We start from the raw sequence: 19,451 nt of genomic DNA, 5'->3' as shown, positions 1-19,451 counted from the left end.
GTTGAAAATAACTTTCAATCACCTTTCAACCCAAATTGAGGTTATTTTGCCTCAGAAAGTTCTCATCAATTGATCCAAAATGATGATATTTTATTTTATGGTCCAAAGTTAAATATTATCTCATTCTTTTTTGTGGGAAAAGGGTCATTTATTATTCAAAGGAGTTATCCCTGAAGTCCAAAATAATTTTAACAAGGAACAATGATAAATATATAATTTAAAAAATTCAAATTAACAAACACAAACATCTTAAGAAAACAGGAGGCTAGGCTAAGTGGAGAACTAAGGGCTTGGGTCAATGGTGGGGGTGGGGGCGGTTAAGGTCTGAAATATAAAAATCCTGACACCAATCCAACCAGCCAACTTTAGCTGAGGTGGAAAGATAGGTGGGTGATGAAGCAGTTCCAAGAAGCCAGCTTAACATTTTAAATATGATAAAGCTGTTATCCTCATTGTTATTCTTGTTTTCCTAAATGTAATTGTGTTCAGCCTCTGGAAATTCAGCAGCTAAACCCAAATTGCTGAATCCAGGAGACCTTCACACCCAAGTACTGGACCCTGTGTACCCGGCTGGGCATCCTCTCAATTAGACAACCAGCCTATACCCACCCCGACTTGCCCTGGGATGCTGCCCACCTCACTTCTCCCCCCCCCTCCCCCCCTTGGCTCCCCCTCTCTGGCCGCGGATCCCTTCTATCCAGTACTTCTGACTCGCTGTCCACCCCTTTCCTTTTCCCAGGCCTTCACCAAGTCGGACCTCCAAATTTCCTACCCTCTGGGACTCCATAACCATCCCTCCCAGGCTGGGATTGCAACCTACCCGCTCCCCTAGGCTGACGTCTTGCATTGGAACTCCCGCCTTACCATCCAGCGCAATTGTATCTGGTGTATTAATCCTGTGTCTGGTAGGCGGCTATGCAGGGAGCATGACAAGCAAAATCCTTGTGGTGTTGCTTGTGGGCTCCCAGAGGATCCCTCTTTCAAAGGAACTCAAAAAATGAGGGACACAACATCGGGTGGCCCCAATCACCTACACAAAATTCTACTCAATGTAATTTACAAATAATATTTTCCAACTTAAATCACATTGTGTTACTTGCCGGTCAGGGTAGATGCTGAGAGATTGTTTCCTCATGTGGGAGAGTCTCGGACGAGAGGGCACAATCTCAAATAAGGTGTCACCCATTTAAGACAGAGATGAGGAGGAATTTCTTCTCTCAGAGTGCAGTGAATCTGTGGAATTCTTTACTGCAGAGAATTGTAGCGGTTGGGTCATTAAGTATGTTCAAATCTGGGACAGACAGAATTTTAATCAGTAAGGGAATCAAGGGTTATGGGTGTGGCCATCTAAAATGGCCGCCCGTAAAGGATGATGGGAATTGTGGTCAAGTTGTGACACAGACAGGGCACAATTTGTGTATATTGCAAACAACTCAGACTTATACAGAAACTCGCACCTGCTGGAGGCCACTCACAGGTCTTCCCGGGACAATGGGCTTCAGATTGAAATTTACCATTAGTGGCAGACTCAGGGGTGCCTGTTTGCCTTATTTGGGAGTGCCTACGAGCCTTGGACAATAACAACTAGAACCCGCCCAGCCATCAAGGTACCCGCCCCTAATTGGCCAGGATCGAATAGGGTGATTGGAATCCTATCGATCCATTGAATCCCAACCTGGGACCACCCAAAAGAGCACAAAAGATCGGAGGATAAGAAGAACTGCGCAACCAACATTCTGCCTCTTTTGGGGGACCGGCTTCTGTCATCCAACTGCAGCACATCGACCAGCCAAGTTCAAGGACTCGCGATCTCCACCTGAAAGACGACACTCAGCCTAGATGAACCAGACAACCTCCAGCCGCCACACGCGGGGAACCAGATAAAGGCTTTATCTAATCTACACAGAGCCGGTCACTTGGAAGTTAAGTAAAGGTCATTTAACTGCTAGATATAGTCGCATGTGTAGTAGCGTGTAATTTATTAAGTATAGAAGTAATTCTAGGTTCAATAATAAACTGTGACTATACTAAATACTTGTGTGGTCATTTGTCCAATACACAGAACACACTCACACATTGTGGTTATTAATAGTAATACAGATAGAAGTCAGCAACATGGGGAGAAGGCGGGAAAGTGGAGTTGAGGATTATATCAGATCAGCCGTGATCTCATTGAATGGCGAAGCAGACTCGATGGACCAAATGGCCTACTTCTGCCCCTATGTCTTACGGTCTTAAACTTGCCTTGGTTCTTACTTTCCATGCAGTGACTAATGTTAATATGTTGCTGAAAGACCCAGGGATTTATAAAGTCATATCAAATTTGAAAGAGTCTCAGTCACAATTCAAAGTGTCAAAATATGTAAATGAAAGAGCAAGATAATCATTCCATGATGTTTTCTCCTGACCCACAGCACCTTTTTAAGGTATCAATGTGCAGAGCGTATGCCCTCAACCTCTGCCGAATAGCACTTCAAGGAATCTTCACCTTAGCTAAACATTCAGGTTCAGACTAGAATGTTTTCAATTGGTTTAATATTCTCTCAGTTTGACTTTATTTGCTTTCTAGCTATTTACATTAAAATCGAGCAGACTAGTCTATTTAAAGCTTTCATAACAGTCATTAACTGCATTGTCATCTTCTCTTTTTCAGCGATCACTCGCTAGCGAGCACGATTGCCATCTAAGAAACACCGTGTTACTGCTCACGTGTTCGACGAGTTTTTGAATGGCTGATGAACCCAAGCTTTCGACCGCACACTTGGCAGGTGTTTCCGGGAGGTGGGAGCAGCCCTGTTCATTGGAGAAAAAGTAGATCATTTGTATTCCTTTCTCTGGCTCCTTTTCCAGGCCTTCTCTTGCTGTTGGGTATCCTCAAAAAATTGTGTCCCTTCAATCAGGAGGCTCCTCCAAGAAGGTCTCTTCTGAGCAACGTCTCCCATGTGTTGACATTTATGTTGTATTTCTTGAGATAAGTCTTCAGGGTGTCTTTGAATCAGTTACTTTTCCCTCCTCCTGTTTGAAAGCCTTCCTTGATTTGCTTTGGCAGTCAGGACTCTGACATCCGAAGTATGTTGCCGGACCAGCAGAGTTGGTTTCAGATGAATATGGCCTCGATGCTGGTGCTGTTGGCTCCTTCAAGGACACTGATATTAGTCCTCCCAGCTGACGTGGAGAATCTGTTGCATACAGTGCTGCTGGTACCTCTCCTTGTATGTCATCCGAGTTTCTGAGCCATATTGAAGAATTGGGTAGAAGACCGCCTGGTATAGAAGGATCATGATGACAGCACAGATGTCATGGTCATCAAAGACTCCCGTCCTTGTCTGAAGGAGACACTCGTGGATGGGATACAATATTTTTTTTTTAAAGTTTGGAGCACCCAACTTTTTTCCAATTAAGGGGCAATTTAGCATGGCCAAGCCACCTATCTGCACATCTTCTGGGTTGTGGGTGTGAAACCCACGCAAACACGGGGAGAACGTGCAATCTCCACATGGACAGTGACCCAGAGCCGGGATCGAAACTGGGACCTTGGCGCCATGAGGCAACAGGGCTAACCCCCTGCGCCACCGTGCTGTCCTGATTGGATACAATGTTGGCTCTCCACATCGAAGTCAGCCTTAAAGTAGAGCTGGTTTCCCAGGTATGGGAAATGTTCCACATTTGGTAGGAATTCCCCATTGATCTTGATGAATGGAGAGACCAAGATCTTTCACTGGGTGGGTTGGTGAAGGACTTGAATTTTCTTGGTTTGAGGCTGAGACCAATTCTTTGGTATGCTTCCATGAGGTGTCAAGTATTCTTGGAGATTCTCTTCTGAGAGAGTGGAGATCGTAATGTCATCCGCGTACTGAAGTTCCAACAGCGATGTCAGTGTAATTTTCTTGGATTTCAACTGGTTGAGGTAGAAAAGTTTCTCATCCATCCTGGAGACTATGCCCACTCCACTGGGAAGCTTTCTCTTGACAAGGTGAAGGATGGTGGCGATGAAAGCGGATTTCCGTCGATGAGGACTTCTTGTAGTGGAGTTGGCGGAGGATATTGATGAATTTCTCTGGACGGCCAGTCATTGACAGCGTCTTCCATAGCACTTCTCAATTGACTGAGGCAAAAGCCTTGGTCAGATCGATGAAGGCCATGTAGAGTGGTTGATGTTGCTCATGGAATTTCTCTTGAAGTTGCTCAGCAGTGAAAATCATGTCCGCTGTTCCATGGTTTGGTCAGAAACTAGCTGGCTTTCCAGAGGGATTTCTTTAAAAACTGGGAGAAGGCAGCTAGCAATGATTTAAGCAATCTTCCTGGCGATGGAAGTATGGAGATTCCTCAGTCATTCCTACAGACCGTTTTGTCTCCTTTCTTGAATATAGTGGTGATGACGGCATCCCTGAGGTCGGCAAGAGTTTTGTCTCTGTCCTAGATTTTCAGGAACAGCTGATGGAGATGATAGGTGATTTCTTCGCTTCCAAGTTTTAAAAACTCCACAGGATTTCGACCACTCGTGAGGCTTTTCCATTCTTCATGTGTTTAACATCAGTTTTGACTTCGTCCACACTTGATGGTGTCCTAGATCATCTTTGATGGGGAGTTGAGGGATTTCTCAAACATGTCAACATCTATGGATATATCAAGGTTCAGGAGTTCTTTGAAGGCCAATGCTTTTTCTGTATCTCAGGAGGTTTCCATCATTTCTCTGCACTGGTTTGAGGTCTAGAGTAGTGGGGCAAAAGATTTCCTTTACGGCACTGAAGAAGCCCGGACTGTCATGCTCATCAGTGAGGAATTGAGCTCCTTAGCTTTCTCAGTCTACCCTTGGTTCTTAATTAACTTCATTCTTCCTTGTACCACTGCCTTGGCTAATTGATGTCATTTTGCAAGGTGCAGAGAGCTTTCCTCTTCTTGTCAATGAGGTCTTGGATGGTGTGGTCGTTCTCATTGAACGTTTATTATTAGCAATGGTTTCTTCACAGCTTGAGATGGTGGCTATCTTCAGCTCTTTCAAGTTTTCCTCCACTCTATTAGAATGGACACATTGGTGATTTTGGAGAAGAAGACACTGTTGGAAGTTCACTAGCATGCTTGGCTCTGCCACTTAACATTTATCTTTTTCTGCGCTGTTTCTTCATCTTCTGCTGCTTCCAGTGGACTTTGATGGACATAGAGGAATGGATGAAGCGGTGGTCCGTCTAGCAGTCATCTGCACTGGTGGTCATCGTTGTGGTGATGAGAGCATCCTTTTGGTCCTGCGATCAGACGATGAAGAAATGCTTTGATCATAGATGTCTGCAAGAAGTCTTAAACTTGTACTTTTGGTGGAACAGTGTGTAAGTGATAAAAAGCTGGTGTTCTGCTCATTTGGTGAGCAGGAAAACCCCATTGGAGTTGCAACTCCCAACTCCTTCCTGTCTAATGGTTCCTTTCCAGATTTGGGAGGCCTTTCCAACCCTGGCATTGAAATCACCAAGGAGAATGCTCTTATCTTCCTTAGGAATATTGGAGAGTATGATGTCTAGGGTGGAGTAGAATCCTCCTTTGGTCTCATCGCTGGCATCAAGGGTGGGGCATGGGCACTCATGACTGCAATCTGCTGGTACTTGGCAAATTGTAGATGGAAGATCATAAGGTGCTCGTTGATGCCGACAAGAAGTTCTGAGAGTTGGTTGACGCGTTCATTCTTGATGTCAAAACCAATTCCATGTGTCCTGCGCTGATCCTCGGGTTTTCCTCTCCAGAAGAAGGTGTAACCACCGTCATCTTCCCTCAGCTGTCCTTCACCTGCTCTTCAGGTCTCTTGCAGGCAGCAACAACAATATTGAAGTGCCTTAGTTCATGAGCAACAAGGGAAGTTCTCCATTCCGGCCGATTGTTTTGCTATTTATTCATGAGGGTTGGTACATTTCAGTTACCGAAATTCAGTTTAACTTTGATTTTCTGACTGCAGGTAAGTGATCTTGCTGATGCAGTTTTTCAGCCAGTTTGGGGATGGAACAGACTATTTTTGGGGTGCCTTTGTGAGCCCTTTCCCCATGCAGAGTGAGCAGAATGGATCCTGAAGAGGCTGCTCAGCTGCGAAGAAAGCTGCCAAAACGCTCCTCTGTTCCTATTCCAAGAGCAAGGTGACTGAACCAAACTCCACCACCTAAGTGCCGGTCCGAAGCTAGCGACTTCCAGGTCCCATGGCACTGTCCCATTCACTTCTCGCCGATTACTGCAGGGCTTGTCTGTGTGGGGGGTGGAGGGGGGGGGGGGGGGGGGTGGGGGCTGCCGGTTTCTTCTGGGTAGATGCCAGGTGTGGGATATCTTTTAACATGGGAATGCCATTGCACATCAGCAGTAACACTGTCCTTGACAGAGGGTAGGTCCAGTTCCATTTGCAAGGGAACCTCAACATCACATTGTCATATGGTTCCAATTAACTGTCACAGAATTAGCTCTGTGACATCAAAATACATTATCACCACAAATTACAATACTCTTGTAACAGATGTTTCCATCAAGTGTAAGATTGTTAAATCTTCCAATGTTGTTGGTGCTTTGGAATAGGATAGATTACTATCTTGCATATTGTGGAAGGTTTTGCATTTAATTAATATTAAGTAAGTTTACATATCTAATTTTTGCATTCAATAATTTACTTTTTCCAGGCTCATTGGTAAACCCAGTAGGCATAAAAGACATAGCTACTTTGCAATCAGCTTTTTTCATTAAATTTCCCTCACATGTTATGACATTCTCCTTTGTAAAAAAGATAGAATAGTACTTTCATTTAAATTTGTTTGTACTTATGCGCATCATGAAGAACTAAATCATTCCCTTATGAAAAGACTTGGGCTGGATTTTCCACCGTCGGGATGCTCCGTTTTGCCGGCAGCCTGGGGGTTCTCCGATGACGTGGTGCTGCCCCATAATGGGAAAACCCATTGACGAGCTGGTAAAATGGAGCATCCCACCGGTGTGATGAACCAGAAATATGGCAGGACGGAGAATCCAGCTCAAGATGCGTAACAAACAAATGATATTCTCTTTAAGCTGACTTGTTAATTTTTTTAAAAATGCATCTTTTTTCACCTTTAAATTCAACCTTTTCAAACATTTATTTGGTGTTCAAACCTAAAATCTAACTACCTGTAAAATAGTATCATAGTGGTGATGTAATACAGGTGCTGTAGACTACATCTTTAGCGCATTCTTACAGCACATTTTATGAGAATTGTATTTCTAGCCTCTCCCGAGCCCCCATTTTATGAATCTGCCCTGTGGTTTAAACTGAGGGAAAAAGTTATTTTTAAGAATATGGGGCATCATTGGCCTTCAATGCGAGGGACCCTGGTGTTCTTTTCTCAAAATTTGGAGAAATTCATTGTTGTTCAGTACTTGGTGCAAATAACATCACGTGAGAGCTGGATGTTACTTTGCAGATGAAGATCCAAATAACAGAGAAAAGAACACTGATTGAGTAAATGTTGGCCTTCAGCATTGCAGACATTGAGGAAGGATAATGTGCTTTGAAGCAGTTTTACCTAATCAAACATTGCACACAGGGACTTTCTATTTGAAGATCAGTCTTGGTGAAGATCAGTCTTGGTGCAGGAATGATATTTTATAAACAGTTTAATGTTGGCATGCTTGGAAGGATAGAAAATAGATGGTGACACAAGCATGTTTCATGCTCAGGACCATTTCCGTAACATTACGTTTTAAAAAGTTATTCAATAACATTTGTGAAGACACAAGATTCAAAGTTACATGAAAATAATTACAAATATTCAAATTTATTTATCATTCCATACCTTAAGGGTGTCACCTTCTGCTAAATGGAATGTTCTGGTTGAAATATTAATCCCTTTGCCTGCTTGCACCTGTATACTGTATACACATTCATGGTTGTTTTCATAGTTCATAGGATAGTTGGGGGACAGCAGGATTCCCTCGTTGCTTGTTATAGATGTCCCACATTCAGCTGCAGGTAGAAGAAGCGTTTTGATATAATAAGTACGCTGGACTTACAGCAAGTTCTTTTTCACATCTACAGCACTGTAATTCCTTTCAAATTATAAGGTTACATATGAAAAAAAAGTTTTAAATTGGAAGACAATTAGTAACTCCTTCAAGTGAATGAAATGTAAGCTGTTGTCATTATTTATCATCATAAACAGTCAGGAAAAACATGTATATGCAAACCTCTATTAACATTTCTACGACAAATAAAAAATTAGATATTGATTTGGTCAATGAGTTATGTACAATGGGGTATTGTGTTGTGCAATTACAGGAAATATTATGAGCTATTTATTACTCAATATTCCAGTGAATGATAATCTTGTGTTCGACACCAGATTAAAAATTCCAATCATTTATGGCAGATATCGACGGTTCAAAACAGCAGAAGGCCGAGAGGAGTACAGAATGTGCAAGGGGGACCTTAAAAGGGATATTAGGAAAGAAATGGGGTCATGAACGGATGGATGCCTGGCAGGTAAAATAAGGAAAAACCCAAAGTTGTTTTACAATTACATTGACGGCAAAAGGATAACTAAGGAAAGTGTAGGACTCATTGAGGACCACAGTGGTAATTTGGTTGCGGAGCTGGAGGATGTAGGCAGGATTTTAATTGAATAATTAGTGATGGTGTTCAGTGAGTGAGAGGGACAGTGTAGGTATAGAAATCAGGGAGAAGGACTGTGACAAAATTAACAGAGACAAATAGAAGATTCCAAGTGGTCTGGCAGGACTAAAAGTGGAAAAATTAGCCGGGACAGATGAAATGTATCCCAGACTGCGTAGTGAGTTAAGGGAGGAAATGGCATGGGTGCTATCAATAATTTTCAATTCCTCCCTGGGCACAAGTGCCGGAGGACTGGAGTATAGCCAATGTAGTGCCATTATTCAAGAAGGGAGGAAGGGATAAACCTGGAAACTACAGGCCAGTCAGTCTAACTCAGTGGTAGGGAAACTATTGGAAGCAATACTGAGAGAGACAATTAATCTGCATTTGGAGAGGTGGGGATTAATCAAGAACAGTCAGCATAGTTTTGTTAAGGGAAAGTCATGTCTGACCAACTTGATTGAATTATTTTGAAGAGGTAACCAGAGGGCAAAACATTTCACGGCGTCAACTTGGACTTCAGAAAGGCTTTTGATAAGGTCCCACATGGAAGACTGATAGTCCATGGAATCTAAGGAAATTTGGCAAATTGGAACTAGAATTGGATGAGTGTCAGGAAGCAGAGGGTGATGGAAGTGGAAGCTCATGTTCTGTGAGGTCCCATAGGGATCAGTGATGGGGCCTTTACTGTTTCTAATTTATATAAATGATTTAAAATTTAATGTAGGAGGGTTAATCTGTTAGTTTGCACACTCTGCAAATAATGGTAAATAGTGAGGAGGATTAGATTACAGAAGGATATGGACATGCTGGTCAGAGGGCTGACCAGTGGCAAATTGAATTCAATCCGGATAAGTGTGAGGTGATGCACTTGGGCAGGAAAAACAAGTAAGAAGTCTTACAACACCAGGTTAAAGTCCAACAGATTTGTTTCAAATCACTAGCTATCGGAGCACTGCTCCTTCCTCAGGTGAATGAAGAGGTAGGATCCAGAAACACATATATGTAGACAAAGTTAAAGATGCAAGGCGATACTTTGAATGCGAGTCTTTGCAGGTAATTAAGTCTTTTCAGGTTCAGAGGGAGCAACTGGAGAGAGGGATAATCACAGGTTAAAGAGGTGTGAATTGTCTCAAGCCAGGACAGTTGGTAGGGAGTGAATGTAATGCGACATGAATCCAAGGTCCCGGTTGATGCTGTACTCATGTGTGCGGAACTTGGCTATAAGTTTCTGCTCGTCAGTTCTGCGTTGTTGCGCGTCCTGAAGGCCACCGTGTAGAACGCTTACCCGAAGATCAGATGCTGAATACCCTTGACTGCTGAAGTGTTCCCCGACTGGAAAGAAACATTCCTGCCTGGCGATAGTCGCACGATGTCCGTTCATGCTTTGTCGCAGCGTCTGCATGGTCTCGCCAATGTACCACGCTTCGGGACATCCTTTCCTGCAACGTATGAGGTAGACTACGTTGGCCGAGTCGCATGAGAATGTACCACGTACCTGGTGGGTGATGTTCTCATGTGTAATGGTGGTACCCATGTTGATGATCTGGCACGTCTTGCAGAGATTGCCATGGCAGGGTTGTGTGGTGTCATGGTTCTGAAGGCTGGGTAGTTTGCTGCAAACAATGGTTTGTTTGAGGTTGCGTGGTTGTTTGAAGGCAAGTAGTGGGGGTGTGGGGATAAGCTTGGCAAGATGTTAATCTTCATCGATGACGTGTTGAAGGCTGCGAAGATGATGTCGTAGTTTCTCCGCTCCGGGGAAGAACTGGACGACGAAGGGTACTCTGTCGGTTGTGTCCCGTGTTTGTCTTCTGAGGAGGTCGGTGCGGTTTTTTGCTGTGGCACGTTGGAACTGTCGGTCAATGAGTCGAGCGCAATATCCTGTTCTTATGAGGGCGTTGTTAAGTGTCCGTAAACAAGACCTCCTCACCGCACAGGACCTTCAACTAGCGTTATACACCAGATACATCGTGACATGTTTTTCCTTTGGACTCACGATGAAGAACCACTGCAACGACGACACAATGACATCTATAAGTTCCATCCCACCATCAGACGCACCATGGACAGCTCTCCAGAATCGGTTGCATTCTTGGACACACATCTCCATCAAGGATGGTCACCTCAGCATTTTGTTTCACCGCAAGCCCATGGATAACGTCACGATGCTCCACTTCTCCAGCTTCCACCCTAAACACATTAAAGAAGCCATCCCCTATGGACAAGCCCTCCATATACACAGGACCTGCTCAGACGAGGAGGAGCGTAACAGACATCTACAGACGCTGAAAGCTGCCCTCATGCAAACGGGATATGGCGCTCGACTCATCAATCAACAGTTCCAATGTGTCACAGCAAAAAAAACGCACCAACCTCCTCAGAAGACAAACACGGGACACAACCGACAGAGTACCCTTCGCCGTCCAGTACTTCCCCGGAGTGGAGAAACTACGACATCTTCTTCGCAGCCTTCACCACATCATCGATGAAGACGAACATTTTGCCAAGGTCATCCCCACACCTCCACTACTTGCCTTCAAACAACCCCACAATCTGAAACAAACCATTGTTTGCAGCAAACTACCCAGCCTTCAGAACAGCGACCACGACACCACACAACTCTGCCAAGTTAATCTCTTCAAGACGTGTCAGATCATCCACATGGTACCACCATTACACGTGAGAACACCGCCCACCAGGTACGTGGTACATACTCGTGCGACTTGGTCAACGTTGTCTACCTCATACGCTGCAAGAAAGGATGTCCCGAAGCGTAGTACATTGGCGAGACCACGCAGACGCTGCGACAAAGAATGAACGGACATCGTGCGACTATCGCCAGGCAGGAATGTTTCTTTCCAGTCGGGGAACACTTCAGCAGTCAAGGGTATTCAGCATCTGATCTTCGGGTAAGCGTTCTACACGGTGGCCTTCAGGATGCGCGACAACGCAGAACTGACGAGCAGAAACTTATAGCCAAGTTCCGCACACATGAGTGCGGCCTCAACCGGGACCTTGGATTCATGTCGCTTTACACTCACCCCCCACCATCTGGCCTGGGCAAAATCCTACCAACTGTCCTGGCTTGAGACAATTCACACCTCTTTAACCTCTCTCCAGTTGCTCCCTCTGAACCTGAAAAGACTTAATTACCTGCAAAGACTCGCATTCAAAGTATCGTCTTGCATCTTTGACTTTGTCTATATATATGTTTCTGGAACCTACCTCTTCATTCACCTGAGGAAGGAGCAGTGCTCCAAAAGCTAGTGATTCGAAACAAACCTGTTGGGCTTTAACCTGGTGTTGTCAGACTTCTTACTGTGCTCACCCCAGTCCAACACCGGCATCTCCACATCAGGAAAAACAAGGTAAGAAAATACATGATTAACAGGAGGACCCTGGGAAGCACCAAAAATCAGTGGCACCTCGATTTGCATGTACATCAGTCACTTAAGGTGGCAGGGCAGGTGGATGAAGAGGTTAAGAAGGCAAATGGTATATTTGTCTTTATTAGCCGAGGCATAGAATTTAAGAGCAGGGATGTTAGGTTGGAACTGTATAAAACATTGGTTAGGCCATAGCTAGACTATTGTGTGCAGTTCTGGAATCCTCAATAGAGGAGGGAAAGGGTGCAAAGGAGATTTACCAGGATATTGCCGGGCTGAAGAATTTTCATTATGAAGAGAGATTGGATAGATTGGGGGTTGTTTTCCTTGGGAGAAGAGGTGGCCGAGGGGGTCATGAGTGAGATATATAAAATTATGAGGGGCATAGATGGAGTAGACAGGAAGAAACTTTTCAGGAACAGAAGGATAAGAGGGGATGCGAGGAAAAACCTTTTTACCTCAGCATGTTGTGAATCTGGGGTGATGGTGGAGGTAGAGACCTTCATAACATTTAAGAAGTATTTAGATGTGCACTTGTAATGCCAAGGTATACAAGGCTATGGCAATGTGCTGGAAAAAAATAATTAGGTGGTTGTTTTTGACCGTGCAGACACAATGGACCAAAGGGCCTTTTCTGTTCTTTAAACCTCGAAGTCTATTGACAGCACATTTATATTGTTTACCTTTCTACCTTCCTTCCTATCTCTGTATCTCCTTTAAGACATTTGTTAGGTCCATAAGACATAAGGGAATTCATAAATTGTGTAAACAAAACCTTACTTTCTACTTATTTGAAAATGGACTTTGCGGGACTTTTGCTACAGGTCACATGATTTTCAATTTAGTTACAGTTCTGGAATCTTCCAACAGTAATCACAGGACAAACGTTAGATGAATTTTACAACTGTCACTACATGGATCGATGACATTCGATGGCACAGCAGAGAATCTGTCACCACAGCCTGGACTTATAACAAGGGGAGAGCGATCAAAACTCATTATATTTGTCGAGAGTCAAATAGCACCACGTATCTCCTCAGGTGAACAACAGATTTTGACCAGAGCCATGGAAATTCATTGATGACCTGAAGCTGATTCATCAGTGGGCAACACATCATGACGTTGGAAAGTTTTACTGTTTCATTCCTGGGATTCCAGGGCAATCTGCTGTCAACGCCAAAGCAGGACCTCATAGTGACAACAAAGTTTGCCTCAAATCTAAACCTCCTCAAAACCTGTTTCTCTGGAAGATTCCTGTCATCATCCATAGAGTGGACTAAGTCTCTGCATTATGAGGATGGGTGTTTTGTTTTCATATTTTGGGGGAATATTGTGTCATTCTGTAAAGAACATCATCAGCCTATGAGCGGGATTTACTGGCTGTTCACGCTGGCGGGATATTCTTTTCCCATGCTGGCTCACAGGTTTCCCGGTGACGATGGGTGCAGTCGATGGGAAATCCAATTGACAACAGTGGAACCAGTAAATCCCGCTGGTGTGCTGCCTCCACGTCCAAAAAACAAGCGGCGGGCTGTCGGTAAATCCCGCCCAGAGTGTCTTGTCAGTGATTTAATGAGGCAAACATCCTAATGATGCTGAGGAAAGATTAATAGAGATAACGGGTGGGATTCTCAGTCCCGCAGCACCTGTTTTCTGGTGTGTCGCGCCCCCGCTGATGCTGGGATTCTGTGTCCTGCCAGCCGGTCAAGGGGATTTCCCATTGTGGGCAGCTCCATGCTGCCTGGAAATTCCCGGGCATAGTTGCACTACCGGTGTAACGGAGAATCCTGACAGCGGAGAATCCCGCCCAACTTGTTTGGGAGAATTGAGATATAAAAGGGGTAAGGAAGCTAAATGCATGCATTTGCAAAATAGGCCATGGTGAAGTAATAAGTTCAGTTTAAACATTTGCAAATGGAGATTGATAGGTACTTGTCTTTCAGCTATTAATTGTCAAAGGTGAGTAAGGGCCTTTTACAATTTACAAATGTTTCATAAGTAAGCAAGAGGTTATTAAATATTATTTGACCCAAAAGGGGAGGCAATAGGACAACATGAACGATTTCTATTGTTTGGTAAAGTTGAATTCAAAGAGGTGCTGAGGACAATGGGATCGGAGATTAAGGGGAAAGCTGAGTTTTGTTAGCTGTGTGGGGAGATGACCTGAGACCAGTTTTGTGCTGAGAGGTGTGAAATATGAAGCAACCAGAAAAAGACAGGAAAGTCTTTGTTTCAGAAAGCAGACATATTTCTGAATATTCTTGGATTTTCACAGCACAGTGGAAGTGAGTGAGAAGTCAGGTGATGTACCTTTCTAAAGTAACTAGTAATAGTACTATGGGTTGGATTCTCCGCTGTTGGAATGCTCCGTTTTGCGGGCAGCCTGGGGGTTTCCCGACGGTGTGGGCCTGCCGCACAATGGGAAACCCCATTGACCAGCCAGCGAAACGGAGCATCCCGCCGGCGTGCTGAACCAGAAATCTGGCGTGGCGGGATGGAGAATCCAGCACAATAGCTTTAGAGTTAAAAATCTATAAGGGAGTGTTACCAAGGTGCTTACTGGTGTGTTCTGACCAAGTGGGTTCTTTTATTCTTGTTTAAGTTCCCTTTTATTCTTGTTTATAAATCTTTATTTTTTTAAATCCCTAAAGTGTTGCAGGAATATTATGTTTCTGGAATCAGTAGATTTCTCCTAATTTTCAGAATACAAAGGAGGAGATATAGGATCAGCAAGACATGTTTTTCTCTGGGATTTGGCTGAGCAACTAGCATCTGCTGTGGTCATAACAGGATACCAAACTCAACCTGCTGCATTATCACCAACTTTGAAAGAATTCTGCAACTCCTGCTTTCAGCTAGCTGAACCTGCCTGAACGTTACCTCTGAACTCATTGGACTCTGAAATTCATTTAAATTAACATCCATATCCTTTGAGGCTTTATTGTTTTCAGTTATTCCGGGTTGTAAAACTCTATTCTTCAGTACCTGTATATGTGCATGTAGTTGTGGTGATTATCCCCTGTTTGAATATGGATAAACAATAGAACAAAGAAAAGTACAGCACAGGAGCAGGCCCTTCAACCCTCCAAGCCTGTGCCGATCATGATGCCCTAACCAAATAAAAAAACCTTCTGCCTTGTCATGATATGCAGCTGATGAACACATAGAATAGGACATGACCAATGAGCAGTCAGGGCACTCAGGGGTGGTATCTCACTATAAAAGAGATGAGGCACTCACACCCCACCTCTTTCCACAGACCAACATCTACAGAGTGAGACAGGGTGTATCCTCAGCATCACACCCCAGCACGAGGCTTGGAACAAGTTCAGTTGGACTGAGTTACTACATTTAGATTAGAACATAGAACATTACAGCGCAGTACAGGCCCTTCGGCCCTTGATGTTGCGCCGACCTGTGAAACCACTCTAAATTCCATCTACACTATTCCCTTATCGTCCATATGTCTATCCAATGACCATTTGAATGCCCTTAATGTTGGCGAGTTGTTGCAGGCAGGACATTCCACGCCCTTACTACTCTCTGAGTAAAGAACCTACCTCTGACATCTGTCCTATATCTAACTCCCCTCAATTTAAAGCTATGTCCCCTCATGCTAGACATCACCATCCGAGGAAAAAGGCTCTCACTGTCCACCCTATCTAATCCTCTGATCATATTGTCTGCCTCAATTAAGTCACCTCTTAACATTTTTCTCTCTAAGGAAAACAGCCTCAAGTCCCTCAGCCTTATAAGATCTTCCCTCCATACCAGGCAACATTCTGGTAAATCTCCTCTGCACCCTGTCCAATGCTTTCACACCCTTCCTATAATGCGGCGACCAGAATTGCACGCAATACTCCAAATGCGGCCGCACCAGAGTTTTGTACAGCTGCAACATGACCTCATGGCTCTGAAACTCAATCCCTCTGCCAATAAAAGCTAACACACCGTATGCCTTCTTAACAACCCTCTCAACCTGGGTGGCAACTTTCAGGGATCTATGTACATGGACACCGAGATCTCTCTGCTCATCCACACTGCCAGGAATCTTACCATTAGCCCAGTACTCTGTCTTCCTGTTATTCCTTCCAAAATGATTCACCTCACACTTTTCTGCATTAAACTCCATTTGCCACTTCTCAGCCCAGCTCTGCAGCTTATCTATGTCCCTCTGTAACTTGTAACATTCTTCCGCACTGTCCACAACTCCACAGACTTTAGTGTCATCTGCAAATTTACTCACCCATCCTTCTACGCCCTCCTCCAGGTCATTTATAAAAATGACAAACAGCAGTGGCCCCAAAACAGATCCTTGTGGTACACCACTAGTAACTGGACTCCAGTCTGAACATTTCCCATCAACCACCACCCTTTGTCTTCCTCCAGCTAGCCAATTTCTGATCCAAACTGCTAAATCACCCTGAATCCCATGCCTCCGTATTTTCTGCAGTAGCCTACCATGGGGAACCTTATCAAATGCTTTACTGAAATCCATATACACTACATCAACTGCTTTACCCTCATCCACCTGTTTGGTCACCTTCTCAAAGAACACAATAAGGTTTGTGAGGCATGACCTACCCTTCACAAAACCGTGTTGACTATCTCTAGTCAAATTGTTCCTTTCCAGATGATTATACATCCTATCTCTTAAACACCTTTCCAAGACTTTGCCCACAACAGAAGTAAGGCTCACTGGTCTATAGTTGCCAGGGTTGTCTCTACTCCCCTTCTTGAACAAGGGGACAACATTTGCTATCCTCCAGTCTTCTGGCACTATTCCAGTAGACAAAGATGACTTAAAGATCAAAGCCAAAGTCTCAGCAATCTCCTCCTTAGCTTCCCAGAGAATCCTAGGATAAATCCCATCCGGCCCAGAGATTAGCAGAGAGTCGAACTCATTGAGAACTGTGCTACTAGTTCAATAAAACACATTGAACTCGCTTCAAAGTGTGGAGCACCTTTTACTCAAAACTGCATCAAATGGCAGGTTGTGTTATTCCAAATTACACAACACAACACTGCCCTTACTCGGTCCCAAATACTTCTAATTTAATCCTAAAGAGAGTTTGCTGTAAGTTACTTTGAAATTCATAGAATCCCTACAGTGCAGAAGGAGGCCATTCGGCCCATCAGGTCTGCACCAACCCTCTGAAAGAGCACCCTAACCAGGCTTTCACCCGGTCCCTGCAACCCCGTAACCCCACTTAACCTGCACACCTCTGGACACCAATAGATATTCTTAGCATGGCCAATTCACCTTACTGCACATCTTTGGACTGTGGGAGGAAACCAGACCAAACCAGAGCACCCGGAGGAAACTCATGCAGACAAGGGGTGAAAGTGCAAACTCACATCATAACCAGCCAATTTCAAACATTAAAACACCTCTGTTTACAGGCAGATAGCCAAAAGTTTGTCTCTCTGCCCTATCTGTAACACAGTCCTTAAAACCTAACTCTTCGACCATGCTTTTGTCACCAGTCCCAATATCTCCTTATGTTACTCATTGGGTGGAATTCTCCAGCCCTTCCCGCCAGCGGGATCTTCTGGACTCGCCGAAGTCAACCCCCACTGTGGGTTTAGCGATAGCGGCATGGGTGAGGAATGTACATTAATTACCGTCGACTTCAGAGGGTCAGAAAGATCCAGCCGGCAGCCGATGGTGAGTCCCTTCACCACGGGAAAACCCATCGCGGGTGATGGCTGGAAAACTTTGCCCACTGTCAAATTTTGGTTGATATCAAAATGGAAGTTGCCGTTGTGTTCAGAACATGAAAGAAGATTGGAATTTTCTCCACCTAGATTGCATCAGGTATAATCAGTCTAATGGGTACCCAAACATTCAGAAAATTAGGATGTTTTAAAGAATACATTTATTGTGTATCTAAATAGAAATTATACAATGAAACTACTGGAATAAAAATCTGTTGTTTCAACATTAAAAGTTGTTTTAGGGATTGTTATTGTTTTCGATGGGTGGGTGGAGAAATCATAATGTGCAATTATCCTGAACACTGTAAGAGGCTGGTTGTATGCAAAATTTGCATTACCGTCTCATTTGAATTGCTGTAATGTTGAGCTGAAACCAACCCATGGTGCTGGTGACGAGCATATTGGCATGTCTAAAAGCTCGCCCCCCACTCTATCTGAGGAGGGTTCAAGAGAAGCCCTGGTGATTGAAGAGGGCTCAGAAGAAGCCATCAAGATCCAAGAAGACAGTTGAAGATTGGTGAATCTGAGCTGTGAACTGTTGGGCAAAGCTAACTATTTGGAGCAGCAATGTTCTGCTAAAGAAGCCAAAGAGCTGAAGTTGTATTTGTGAGTTGGTGCTTGAGTGCATACTTGCGAATCCAGGGATTGAGCCTCACGATATGGGACTAAAACCCTTTAAGATTGGCCATTGTTAATGCTGTCCATGTTGGAGCATTTGTTGGAGAGAACTTAAAGGCGCGATCTTCAAAGTTGAAGACTGGAATCCCTTGTGAAAGCGATGGAATTTCAATGAGATGGGTTGACTCCCAGTGTTACTGGCATCTCGATGACTTGTTGAGCAACCTGATTAATCTGTTTTTGTCGCATTTGGCATTTATTGTTCAGTGTGATGTGCTTTACCACAGTTTTCCTGCCAATTCACATGTACCTCATATTAACCTTGGATGTTAGAGTATAACACAGGAACATAGGAATTAGGAGCAAAGATAGGCAATTCAGCCCTCGAGCCTGCTTCGCCTTTCAATCAGATGATGGCTGATCTCTTCCTGGTCTCAAATCCACCTCCCCACTAGTTGCCCATATCCCTTGAACCTGATCTTTTTTAAAAATCAGAAATGTATCTATCTCCTTCTTGAAACCATTTAATGACTCAGGTTCCACCGCACTATGGAGTAGCGAGTCCCACAAATCCACAATCTCTGTGAGAAGTAATTACTCCTCATCTCCGTTCTAAACCTACCGCCTCTCAATCTATATCTGTGACCTCTTGTTTTAGATTGCCCCACAAGGGGGACCATTTGGTCTACGTTTACTATATCAATCCCATTTAGTATTTTATACACCTCTCATCCTTCTAAACTCCAGTAAGTAAAACATTTTAATCTCCCCTTATATGTCAAAACTTTCCCCGGAATCAATCTGGTGAACCTCCTTTGAAATGCCTCCAATGCGATCACAACCTTCCTCAAATAAGTAGATCAAAATTGTACACAATACTCCAGATGTGATCTCACCAACACCCTATACAGTTGCAACAACACTTATCTACTTTTATACTCCAGTCCTTTTGCAATAAATAATAATATTCCATTTGCATTTTTAATTACATGTTGTACCTGCACACCGACTTTCTGCGATTCATGAACAAAGACACTCAGATCCTGCTGCCCAGGCACATTTTGAAACTGTTTTCCAGTTAGATACTAATTTGCCTTTCGATTTTTTCAGCCAAAATGGATAAC

The 19,451-nt window shown here is 43.9% G+C and overlaps 1 protein-coding gene across 2 annotated transcripts in view; it reads right to left on the bottom strand.

Annotated features, from left to right (window-relative positions):
* The window catches only part of csmd3b (CUB and Sushi multiple domains 3b), a 2,718,576-nt gene that overhangs the window by 506,494 nt on the left and 2,192,631 nt on the right, over nt 1-19,451 (bottom strand). For both annotated transcript variants that reach the window (XM_072467431.1, XM_072467430.1), the window contains one exon: nt 7,791-7,960. In XM_072467431.1, the coding sequence (XP_072323532.1) occupies nt 7,791-7,960 (170 nt within the window). The remainder of the gene's footprint in view (nt 1-7,790; nt 7,961-19,451) is intronic.

The sequence above is a fragment of the Scyliorhinus torazame genome, chromosome 11, assembly GCF_047496885.1.
Source record: "Scyliorhinus torazame isolate Kashiwa2021f chromosome 11, sScyTor2.1, whole genome shotgun sequence".
Taxonomy (NCBI): Eukaryota; Metazoa; Chordata; class Chondrichthyes; order Carcharhiniformes; family Scyliorhinidae; genus Scyliorhinus; species Scyliorhinus torazame.
This window is presented reverse-complemented; position numbering and strand designations above follow the sequence as displayed.